We start from the raw sequence: 14,049 nt of genomic DNA, 5'->3' as shown, positions 1-14,049 counted from the left end.
TTCTGACCCACTGGGAATGTGATGAAAGAAATAAAAGCTGAAATAAATCATTCTCTCTACTATTATTCTGACATTTCACATTCTTAAAATAAAGTGGTGATCCTAACTGACCTAAGACATGGAATTTTTACTAGGATTAAATGTCAGCAATTGTGAAAAACTGAGTTTAAATGTCTTTGGCTAAGGTGTTTGTAAACTTCTGACTTCAACTGTAAGTGTTCAAAATTCCTCTAGTCTCCCCCTCATATTATTAGGTTGGAGGCCAGGCAGGGTTTAACTAAACAACACTAAAACTAAAAGCCTATGTGTAAACACTAATAAAACTATAGCACAATATAGCTAAGTAAATACTCATTACTGGTAAACTATAGTACTATACCATAAAATATGTCTCTGAGAAAATGGGATGAAATGAAAATTAATTATTTAAAAATCATAAAATGAGATTTTTCCCGATTTTTGTTTTAGATTTCATCTCTCACAGATGAAGTGTACCTATGATAAAAAATTACAGACCTCCTCTACATGCTTTGTAAGTAGGAAACACTGCCGATTTTGCAGGTTATCAAATACTTGTTCTCCCCACTGTATATTGATCTCAGTAGCATTAATAAGAATAAAAACAAACAGAAAAGCAAAGACTACAACCCTGTCGTAAAGTCAACCCCTTGTCCAGCCAATTAGCGAACAGAGTTAAGACTACATCAACCCCTAGTCCAGACCATTAGCGAACAGAGTTAAGACTACATCCCTGTGAGAAATCAACCCCTAGTCCAGACCATTAGCGAACAGAGTTAAGACTACAACCCTGTGAGAAATCAACCCCTAGTCCAGACCATTAGCGAACAGAGTTAAGACTACATCAACCCCTAGTCCAGATCATTAGCGAACAGAGTTAAGACTACAACCCCTAGTCCAGACCATTAGCGAACAGAGTTAAGACTACAACCCTGTGAGAAATCAACCCCTAGTCCAGACCATTAGCGAACCGAGTTAAGACTACAACCCCTAGTCCAGACCATTAGAGAACAGAGTTAAGACTACAACCCCTAGTCCAGACCATTAGCGAACAGAGTTAAGACTACAACCCTGTCATAAATCAACCCCTAGTCCAGACCATTAGAGAACAGAGTTAAGACTACAACCCTGTCAGACATCAACCCCTAGTCCAGACCATTAGCGAACAGAGTTAAGACTACATCAACCCCTAGTCCAGATCATTAGCGAACAGAGTTAAGACTACATCAACCCCTAGTCCAGATCATTAGAGAACAGAGTTAAGACTACAACCCTGTCATAAATCAACCCCTAGTCCAGACCATTAGTGAACAGAGTTAAGACTACAACCCTGTCATAAATCAACCCCTAGTCCAGCCAATCAGTGAACAGAGTTAAGACAGAGTTACAACCCTGTCAGATATCAACCCCTAGGCTTTAATGGAGCTTCCACTATATTGTTACCACCCCTAGTTCATTCAGAACTGCAGATACTAAGGGCTGGTTTCCAGGACACAGATTAAAACTGATCCTGGACTAAACAGCATGTTTTGATTGAGCGTTTTAGTCCAGGTCAGGATTAGTTTGCCCTAATCTGTGTCCGTGAAACCAGCCCTGACCAACCAGCCCTGACCAACTTTTATTTCTGACTGAGGAACTATAGGTCTGTAGAAACCAGACAGAGAAACAGAGAGAGAGAAAAGAAAGCCCCTTTACCACAACTCAGCATCTGTCCCTTTCAACGGATACATAAGATCTGTCCTAATGGTCCCTGTCAGAGGACACAGAGAGTCACTTTTGAAACTTGGTGTGTGGTGTTTACTGTTCCATAGCAAGTGAAATAAACAATGTAAATATATGTTTCACATGCCAATAAAGCCCCTTTGAATTGGACCTCTGATCTGGAGGACTCACTAAACACAAATGCTTAGTTTGTAAATTATGTTTGAGCGTTGTGTTTCCCTGGTTACGCAAATTAGTATTATTTATATATTATTTAAAAGGTGCCATCTGATTTGCTTAATGTAAGGAATTTTAAATTATGTATACTTTTGATACTTAAGTCTATTTTATCCATTTACATTTACTTTTGATACTTAAATTTATATATATATATATATATATTTTAAATACTTGTATAATTTTACTGACTTTCACTTTTACTTGAGTCATTTTTCTATTAAGGCATCTTAACTTTTAAAAGTATTAAAATTGAGAACTTTTTCCACAACATCTTACCAATTATTTCGAAAACACAGTAACGGTATGTTGAATAACAGCTTGTCAGGAAAACGCAACGGCTTGGGTGGTACGGGATGGCAGGAGCAACATTTGATGTATTTAACTAGACAAGTCAGTGAATAACAAATGATGAAACCAGTGACTTGCCGTTCGGGTCCTGACCCATCTCTCTAACCACTACCTGCCGCCCTGACTAACTAACCTGGCGCGGTGGGAAATCAAACCGGAGCTAATTTCCCTCGTATTTTATCCATCGTTTTAAATGGTACACCGTAGACAAATGATATTTGCTGCCGGGTTTTTCGTCTCGGTCCTCAATAATAATAACGACGTCTCCTGCCACCGCCCACGGTACGTTCCAACGTGACGTGACGACACACCTTCTCTTACGTTAACCTTAAATCACATTTACATAAAGTTATGGATCATTAGAATAAAGGAAAAGTGAGTTAACTGACGGAGAAAAAGTGAATACAGCAACACTAAGGTAAACAAATTCAAGAGGAGATTCCATACAGGTAAATTAGTTCTCTTTGAACGTCATATTTTGGTTAAACAATTCGGATTTAATACTAATAAAATAATACAAAATTAAAATGAGATGTCTGAGGTAACTTATATGGAGGAAACCAGAAAAAGGGAAAAGTCTGCCTGTCTCTTAAATGTTGTGCTGTGTGGGAAACAACACTCACTGTACCTTCTTGTAACTGACAGGACGCTCCGCTGAGTGTTATCCAATCACAGGGCAGAAGGGGCTGAACAAAGGAAATGAACCTTTCATAAGTGATGGGCCTGAGGTAAAGTACATGAGACTCTCAACAGATGTCCGCGGAAATGGTCTGAACATCCAGGACGAGTGGGAAGGGCGTTTCATGATACTTACTCCGAACCAAATGACAAACTAAAAAGGTGAGAAATTTACTTTTTTTTTTTTTTTTTTGCATGTTCTTTATCCTATGAACCTGGTCAGTCAGTAAGCAAAGTGTTGGCATGGTTACGCTTTGCTCACCTTTTTTTTAGTAGCAGTCTCATCAGTGTCAGCTAATCTTGACACATCATAACTGAACGAGCGGTATTGACATGCTGAATGCACCGAGCTGTCTGTTCAGACGACTAGCAAACAGCTCAGACATGCCTCCAGAGATCTCTTTACTGAGAAGGGGGGTAGATAAAACTACACTTTATGGAACAATGCAGACTGTTTAGAGACAGACACTCGCACACGTACTCTACACACATGTAAATGTTCATATAGTTCTATAGGGACATTACACATTTTGTGTTGCAGATATGTAGTGGCGTAATGATGTACTGAGTTAGTGAGTTTTTTTTGTGATGTACCTTAATGTGGTTGGAACCCAGGAAGAGTAGCTGCTGCCTTGGCAGGAACTAATGGGGATCCATAATAAACCCCAGGAAGAGTAGCTGCTGCCTTGGCAGGAACTAATGGGGATCCATAATAAAACCCAGGAAGAGTAGCTGCTGCCTTGGCAGGAACTAATGGGGATCCATAATAAACAACAGGAAGAGTAGCTGCTGCCTTGGCAGGAACTAATAGGGATCCATAATAAACCCCAGGAAGAGTAGCTGCTGCCTTGGCAGGAACTAATGGGGATCCATAATAAACAACAGGAAGAGTAGCTGCTGCCTTGGCAGGAACTAATGGGGATCCATAATAAACCCCAGGAAGAGTAGCTGCTGCCTTGGCAGGAACTAATGGGGATCCATAATAAACCCCAGGAAGAGTAGCTGCTGCCTTGGCAGGAACTAATGGGGATCCATAATAAACCCCAGGAAGAGTAGCTGCTGCCTTGGCAGGAACTAATGGGGATCCATAATAAACCCCAGGAAGAGTAGCTGATGCCTTGACAGGAACTAATGGGGATCCATAATAAACCCCAGGAAGAGTAGCTGCTGCCTTGGCAGGAACTAATAGGGATCCATAATAAACCCCAGGAAGAGTAGCTGCTGCCTTGGCAGGAACTAATGGGGATCCATAATAAACCCCAGGAAGAGTAGCTGCTGCCTTGGCAGGAACTAATGGGGATCCATAATAAACAACAGGAAGAGTAGCTGCTGCCTTGGCAGGAACTAATGGGGATCCATAATAAACCCCAGGAAGAGTAGCTGCTGCCTTGGCAGGAACTAATGGGGATCCATAATAAACCCCAGGAAGAGTAGCTGCTGCCTTGGCAGGAACTAATGGGGATCCATAATAAACCCCAGGAAGAGTAGCTGCTGCCTTGGCAGGAACTAATGGGGATCCATAATAAACCCCAGGAAGAGTAGCTGCTGCCTTGGCAGGAACTAATGGGGATCCATAATAAACAACAGGAAGAGTAGCTGCTGCCTTGGCAGGAACTAATAGGGATCCATAATAAACCCCAGGAAGAGTAGCTGCTGCCTTGGCAGGAACTAATGGGGATCCATAATAAACAACAGGAAGAGTAGCTGCTGCCTTGGCAGGAACTAATGGGGATCCATAATAAACCCCAGGAAGAGTAGCTGCTGCCTTGGCAGGAACTAATGGGGATCCATAATAAACCCCAGGAAGAGTAGCTGCTGCCTTGGCAGGAACTAATGGGGATCCATAATAAACCCCAGGAAGAGTAGCTGCTGCCTTGGCAGGAACTAATGGGGATCCATAATAAACAACAGGAAGAGTAGCTGCTGCCTTGGCAGGAACTAATAGGGATCCATAATAAACCCCAGGAAGAGTAGCTGCCGGCTTGGCAGGAACTAATGGGGATCCATAATAAACCCCAGGAAGAGTAGCTGCTGCCTTGACAGGAACTAACGGGGATCCATAATAAACCCCAGGAAGAGTAGCTGCTGCCATGGCAGGAACTAATGGGATCTCTGTCTACTCCCCTCCCAGGGATCTCTGTCTACTCCCCTCCCAGGGATCTCTGTCCACTCCCCTCCCAGGGATCTTTGTCCACTCCCCTCCCAGGGATCTCTGTCTACTCCCCTCCCAGGGATATTTGTCCACTCCCCTCCCAGGGATCTCTGTCCACTCCCCTCCCAGGGATCTCTGTCCACTCCCCTCCCAGGGATCTCTGTCCACTCCCCTGGAAGACAAGGTAGGAGAGTTCAGTGGATAGCTAGACAGATCAGATCATTGAGGAATCTGTCTGTTGGTCCTCTCCCGTCTCGAGGATCTGTATGTCCACTGAACTCTCCTACCTTGTCTTCCAGGAATCTGTCTGTTGGTCCTCTCCCCTCTCAAGGATCTGTGTGTCCACTGAACTCTCCTACCTTGTCTTCCAGGAATCTGTCTGTTGGTCCTCTCCCCTCTCAAGGATCTGTGTGTCCACTGAACTCTCCTACCTTGTCTTCCAGGAATCTGTCTGTTGGTCCTCTCCCGTCTCGAGGATCTATATGTCCACTGAACTCTTCTACCTTGTCTTACAGGGATCTGTCTTTGTGTCCAATCTCCCCTGGTAAGAATGAAGGGGTTATTGCTGATAGAGCCACTGGTAGCCTTCTATGCTTTCGCCAGTTTCCTGGTCTATCCTCTGGTACCGCAGTATGTCTACAGGAGGCTATGGCAGGATATAACCAACACCACCTACCCTGTCTCTGACAACACATCACGCTGCGATCCCTCCAACACCAGCAGCCACCATGAGGTTAGTTACTGTAGAAACCATAACCAACACAACCTACCCTGTCTCTGACAACACAACCTACCCTGTCTCTGACAACACACCTTACCCTGTCTCTGACAACACAACCTACCCTGTCTCTGACAACATATGAGGTCAGTTACTGTATAAACCCTCACCAACACAACCACATATAGGAGTTATAGACCTAACAAACACAACTACATATAGGGGTTATAGACCTAACCAACACAACTACATATAGGGGTTATAGACCTAACCAACATATAGGGGTTATAGACCTAACCAACACAACTACATATAGGGGCTATAGACCTAACCAACACAACTACATATAGGGGTTATAGACCTAACCAACACAACTACATAGGGGTTATAGACCTTATAGGGGTTATAGACCTAACCAACACAACTACATATAGGGGTTATAGACCTAACCAACACAACTACATATAGGGGCTATAGGGGTTATAGACCTAACCAACACAACTACATATAGGGGTTATAGACCTAACCAACACATAGGGGTTATAGACCTAACCAACATATAGGGGTTATAGACCTAACCAACACAACTACATATAGGGGTTATAGACCTAACCAACACAACTACATATAGGGGTTATAGACCTAACCAACATATAGGGGTTATAGACCTAACCAACACAACTACATATAGGGGCTATAGACCTAACCAACACAACTACATATAGGGGTTATAGACCTAACCAACACAACTACATATAGGGGCTATAGACCTAACCAACACAACTACATATAGGGGTTATAGACCTAACCAACATATAGGGGTTATAGACCTAACCAACACAACTACATATAGGGGCTATAGACCTAACCAACATATAGGGGTTATAGACCTAACCAACACAACTACATATAGGGGTTATAGACCTAACCAACACAACTACATATAGGGGTTATAGACCTAACCAACATATAGGGGTTATAGACCTAACCAACACAACTACATATAGGGGTTATAGACCTAACCAACACAACTACATATAGGGGTTATAGACCTAACCAACACAACTACATATAGGGGCTATAGACCTAACCAACACAACTACATATAGGGGTTATAGACCTAACCAACACAACTACATATAGGGGTTATAGACCTAACCAATACAACTACATATAGGGGTTATAGACCTAACCAACACAACTACATATAGGGGTTATAGACCTAACCAACACAACTATATAGGGGTTATAGACCTAACCAACACAACTACATATAGGGGTTATAGACCTAACCAACATATAGGGGTTATAGACCTAACCAACACAACTACATATAGGGGTTATAGACCTAACCAACATATAGGGGTTATAGACCTAACCAACACAACTATATATAGGGGTTATAGACCTAACCAACACAACTACATATAGGGGTTATAGACCTAACCAACACATAGGGGTTATAGACCTAACCAACACAACTACATATAGGGTTATAGACCTAACCAACATATAGGGGTTATAGACCTAACCAACACAACTACATATAGGGGTTATAGACCTAACCAACACAACTACATATAGGGGTTATAGACCTAACCAACACAACTACATATAGGGGTTATAGACCTAACCAACACATAGGGGTTATAGACCTAACCAACACAACTACATATAGGGGTTATAGACCTAACCAACATATAGGGGTTATAGACCTAACCAACATATAGGGGTTATAGACCTAACCAACATATAGGGGTTATAGACCTAACCAACACAACTACATATAGGGGTTATAGACCTAACCAACACATAGGGGTTATAGACCTAACCAACACAACTACATATAGGGGTTATAGACCTAACCAACACATAGGGGTTATAGACCTAACCAACATATAGGGGTTATAGACCTAACCAACACAACTACATATAGGGGTTATAGACCTAACCAACACAACTACATATAGGGGTTATAGACCTAACCAACACAACTACATATAGGGGCTATAGACCTAACCAACACAACTACATATAGGGGTTATAGACCTAACCAACACAACTACATATAGGGGTTATAGACCTAACCAACATATAGGGGTTATAGACCTAACCAACATATAGGGGTTATAGACCTAACCAACATATAGGGGTTATAGACCTAACCAACATATAGGGGTTATAGACCTAACCAACACAACTACATATAGGGTTATAGACCTAACCAACACAACTACATATAGGGGTTATAGACCTAACCAACATATAGGGGTTATAGACCTAACCAACATATAGGGGTTATAGACCTAACCAACACAACTACATATAGGGGTTATAGACCTAACCAACACAACTACATATAGGAGTTATAGACCTAACCAACACAACTACATATAGGGGTTATAGACCTAACCAACATATAGGGGTTATAGACCTAACCAACACAACTACATATAGGGTTATAGACCTAACCAACACAACTACACATAGGGGTTATAGACCTAACCAACATATAGGGGTTATAGACCTAACCAACACAACTACATATAGGGGTTATAGACCTAACCAACACAACTACATATAGGGTTATAGACTTAACCAACACAACTACATATAGGGGTTATAGACCTAACCAACACAACTACATATAGGGGTTATAGACCTAACCAACACAACTACATATAGGGGTTATAGACCTAACCAACACAACTACATATAGGGGTTATAGACCTAACCAACACAACTACATATAGGGGTTATAGACCTAACCAACACAACTACATATAGGGGTTATAGGACTAACCAACACAACTACATATAGGGTTATAGTTATAGACCTAACCAACCAACACAACTACATATAGGGGTTATAGACCTAACCAACACAACTACATATAGGGGTTATAGACCTAACCAACACAACTACATATAGGGGTTATAGACCTAACCAACACAACTACATATAGGGGTTATAGACCTAACCAACATATAGGGGTTATAGACCTAACCAACACAACTACATATAGGGGTTATAGACCTAACCAACATATAGGGGTTATAGACCTAACCAACACAACTACATATAGGGGTTATAGACCTAACCAACACAACTACATATAGGGGTTATAGACCTAACCAACACAACTACATATAGGGGTTATAGACCTAACCAACACAACTACATATAGGGGTTATAGACCTAACCAACACAACTACATATAGGGGTTATAGACCTAACCAACATATAGGGGTTATAGACCTAACCAACACATAGGGGTTATAGACCTAACCAACACAACTACATATAGGGGCTATAGACCTAACCAACACAACTACATATAGGAGTTATAGACCTAACCAACACAACTACATATAGGAGTTATAGACCTAACCAACATATAGGGGTTATAGACCTAACCAACACATAGGGGTTATAGACCTAACCAACACAACTACATATAGGGGCTATAGACCTAACCAACACAACTACATATAGGGGTTATAGACCTAACCAACATATAGGGGTTATAGACCTAACCAACATATAGGGGTTATAGACCTAACCAACATATAGGGGTTATAGACCTAACCAACACAACTACATATAGGGGTTATAGACCTAACCAACATATAGGGGTTATAGACCTAACCAACATAGGGGTTACCTAACCAACACAACTACACATAGGGGTTATAGACCTAACCAACACAACTACATATAGGGGTTATAGACCTAACCAACATATAGGGGTTATAGACCTAACCAACACAACTACATATAGGGGTTATAGACCTAACCAACATATAGGGGTTATAGACCTAACCAACACAACTACATATAGGGGTTATAGACCTAACCAACACAACCACATATAGGAGTTATAGACCTAACCAACACAACTACATATAGGGGTTATAGACCTAACCAACATATAGGGGTTATAGACCTAACCAACACAACTACATATAGGGGTTATAGACCTAACCAACACAACTACATATAGGGGTTATAGACCTAACCAACACAACTACATAGGGGTTATAGACCTAACCAACATATAGGGGTTATAGACCTAACCAACACAACTACAACACAACTATAGGGGTTATAGACCTAACCAACACATAGGGGTTATAGACCTAACCAACACAACTACATAGGGGTTATAGACCTAACCAACATATAGGGGTTATAGACCTAACCAACACATAGGGGTTATAGACCTAACCAACATATAGGGGTTATAGACCTAACCAACACAACTACATATAGGGGTTATAGACCTAACCAACACATAGGGGTTATAGACCTAACCAACATATAGGGGTTATAGACCTAACCAACACAACTACATATAGGGGTTATAGACCTAACCAACACAACTACATATAGGGGTTATAGACCTAACCAACACAACTACATATAGGGTTATAGACCTTATAGACCTAACCAACACAACTACATATAGGGGTTATAGACCTAACCAACACAACTACATATAGGGGTTATAGACCTAACCAACACAACTACATATAGGGGTTATAGACCTAACCAACACAACTACATATAGGGGTTATAGACCTAACCAACACAACTACATATAGGGGTTATAGACCTAACCAACACAACTACATATAGGGGTTATAGACCTAACCAACATATAGGGGTTATAGACCTAACCAACACCTAACCAACACAACTACATATAGGGGTTATAGACCTAACCAACACAACTACATATAGGGGTTATAGACCTAACCAACACAACTACATATAGGGGTTATAGACCTAACCAACATATACCTAACCAACATATAGGGGTTATAGACCTAACCAACACAACTACATATAGGGGTTATAGACCTAACCAACACAACTACATATAGGGGTTATAGACCTAACCAACACAACTACATATAGGGGTTATAGACCTAACCAACATATAGGGGTTATAGACCTAACCAACATATAGGGGTTATAGACCTAACCAACACAACTACATATAGGGGTTATAGACTAACAACATAGGGGTTATAGACCTAACCAACACAACTACATATAGGGGTTAGACCTAACCACCTAACCAACACAACTACATATAGGGTTATAGACCTAACCAACCAACTACATATAGGGGTTATAGACCTAACCAACACAACTACATATAGGGGTTATAGACCTAACCAACACAACTACATATAGGGGTTATAGACCTAACCAACACATAGGGGTTATAGACCTAACCAACACAACTACATATAGGGGTTATAGACCTAACCAACACAACTACATATAGGGGTTATAGACCTAACCAACATATAGGGGTTATAGACCTAACCAACATATAGGGGTTATAGACCTAACCAACACAACTACATATAGGGGTTATAGACCTAACCAACACAACTACATATAGGGGTTATAGACCTAACCAACACAACTACATATAGGGTTATAGACTTAACCAACATATAGGGGTTATAGACCTAACCAACACAACTACATATAGGGGTTATAGACCTAACCAACATATAGGGGTTATAGACCTAACCAACACAACTACATATAGGGGTTATAGACCTAACCAACACAACTACATATAGGGGTTATAGACCTAACCAACACAACTACATATAGGGGTTATAGACCTAACCAACACAACTACATATAGGGGTTATAGACCTAACCAACATATAGGGGTTATAGACCTAACCAACACAACTACATATAGGGGTTATAGACCTAACCAACACAACCTAACAACACAACTACATATAGGGTTATAGACCTAACCAACACAACCTAACCAACATATAGGGGTTATAGACCTAACACAACATAGGGGTTATAGACCAACACAACTACATATAGGGGTTATAGACCTAACCAACACAACTACATATAGGGGTTATAGACCTAACCAACACCTAACCAACACAACTACATATAGGGGTTATAGACCTAACCAACACAACTACATATAGGGGTTATAGACCTAACCAACACAACTACATATAGGGTTATAGACCTAACCAACACAACTACATATAGGGGTTATAGACCTAACCAACACAACTACATATTATAGGGGTTATAGACCTAACCAACACAACTACATATAGGGGTTATAGACCTAACCAACACAACTACATATAGGGGTTATAGACCTAACACAACACAACTACCTAACCAACACAACTACATAGGGGTTATAGACCTAACCAACACAACTACATATAGGGGTTATAGACCTAACCAACACAACTACATATAGGGGTTATAGACCTAACCAACACAACTATATAGGGTTATAGACCTAACCAACACAACTACATATAGGGGTTATAGACCTAACCAACAACACAACTATAGGGGTTATAGACCTAACCAACACAACTACATATAGGGGACCTTATAGACCTAACCAACACAACTACATATAGGGGTTATAGACCTAACCAACACCTAACAACACAACTATAGGGGTTATAGACCTAACCAACACAACTACATATAGGGGTTATAGACCTAACCAACACAACTACATATAGGGGTTATAGACCTAACCAACACAACTACATATAGGGGTTATAGGGGGGGTTATAGACCTAACCAACACAACTACATAGGGGTTATAGACCTAACCAACACAACTACATATAGGGGTTATAGACCTAACCAACACAACTACATATAGGGGTTATAGACCTAACCAACACAACTTATAGATAACCAACCAACATATAGGGGTTATAGACCTAACCAACACAACTACATAGGGGTTATAGACCTAACCAACACAACTACATATAGGGGTTATAGACCTAACCAACACAACTACATATAGGGGTTATAGACCTAACCAACACAACTACATAGGGGTTATAGACCTAACCAACACAACTACATATAGGGGTTATAGACCTAACCAACACAACTACATATATAGGGTTATAGACCTTATAGACCTAACCAACATATAGGGGTTATAGACCTAACCAACACAACTACATATAGGGGTTATAGACCTAACCAACACAACTACATATAGGGGTTATAGACCTAACCAACACCTAACCAACACAACTATAGGGGTTATAGACCTAACCAACACAACTACATATAGGGGTTATAGACCTAACCAACACAACTACATATAGGGGTTATAGACCTAACCAACACAACTACATATAGGGGTTATAGACCTAACCAACCAACACAACCAACATATAGGGGTTATAGACCTAACCAACACAACTACATATAGGGGTTATAGACCTAACCAACACAACTAACCTAACCAACACAACATATATAGGGGTTATAGACCTAACCAACACAACTACATATAGGGGTTATAGACCTAACCAACATAGACTACATATAGGGTTATAGACCTAACCAACACAACTACATATAGGGTTATAGACCAACTACACAACATATAGGGGTTATAGACCTAACCAACACAACTACATATAGGGGTTATAGACCTAACCAACATATAGGGGTTATAGACCTAACCAACATATAGGGGTTATAGACCTAACCAACACAACTACATATAGGGGTTATAGACCTAACCAACACAACTACATATAGGGGTTATAGACCTAACCAACACAACTAACCAACACAACTACATATAGGTTATAGACCTAACCAACATATAGGGGTTATAGACCTAACCAACACAACTACATATAGGGGTTATAGACAACTAACCAACACAACTACATATAGGGGTTATAGACCTAACCAACACAACCTAACAACACAACTATAGGGGTTATAGACCTAACCAACACAACTACATATAGGGGTTATAGACCTAACCAACACAACTACATATAGGGGTTATAGACCTAACCAACACAACTACATATAGGGGTTATAGACCTAACCAACACAACTACATATAGGGGTTATAGACCTAACCAACACAACTACATATAGGGGTTATAGACCTAACCAACATATAGGGGTTATAGACCTAACCAACACAACTACATATAGGGGTTATAGACCTAACCAACACAACTACATATAGGGGTTATAGACCTAACCAACATATAGGGGTTATAGACCTAACCAACACAACTACATATAGGGTTATAGACCTAACCAACACAACTACATATAGGGGTTATAGACCTAACCAACATATAGGGTTATAGACCTAACCAACACAAG

At 40.6% G+C, this 14,049-nt stretch overlaps 1 protein-coding gene across 1 annotated transcript in view; it reads left to right on the top strand.

Moving 5' to 3' along the window:
• Positions 1 to 3,019: 3,019 nt before the first annotated feature.
• The window catches only part of LOC115125941 (lysosomal proton-coupled steroid conjugate and bile acid symporter SLC46A3), a 42,575-nt gene continuing 31,545 nt past the window's right edge, over positions 3,020 to 14,049 (top strand). Inside the window, exons 1-2 of the mRNA XM_065024015.1 lie at positions 3,020 to 3,147; positions 5,653 to 5,870. Of these exons, the coding sequence (XP_064880087.1) occupies positions 5,688 to 5,870 (183 nt within the window). The 5' untranslated portion in view covers positions 3,020 to 3,147; positions 5,653 to 5,687. The remainder of the gene's footprint in view (positions 3,148 to 5,652; positions 5,871 to 14,049) is intronic.

This window comes from Oncorhynchus nerka, linkage group LG10 (genome assembly GCF_034236695.1).
Source record: "Oncorhynchus nerka isolate Pitt River linkage group LG10, Oner_Uvic_2.0, whole genome shotgun sequence".
Lineage (NCBI taxonomy): Eukaryota > Metazoa > Chordata > Actinopteri > Salmoniformes > Salmonidae > Oncorhynchus > Oncorhynchus nerka.
The sequence above is the reverse complement of the archived record's forward strand: the minus strand, read 5'-3'. Positions and strand labels throughout refer to the sequence as shown.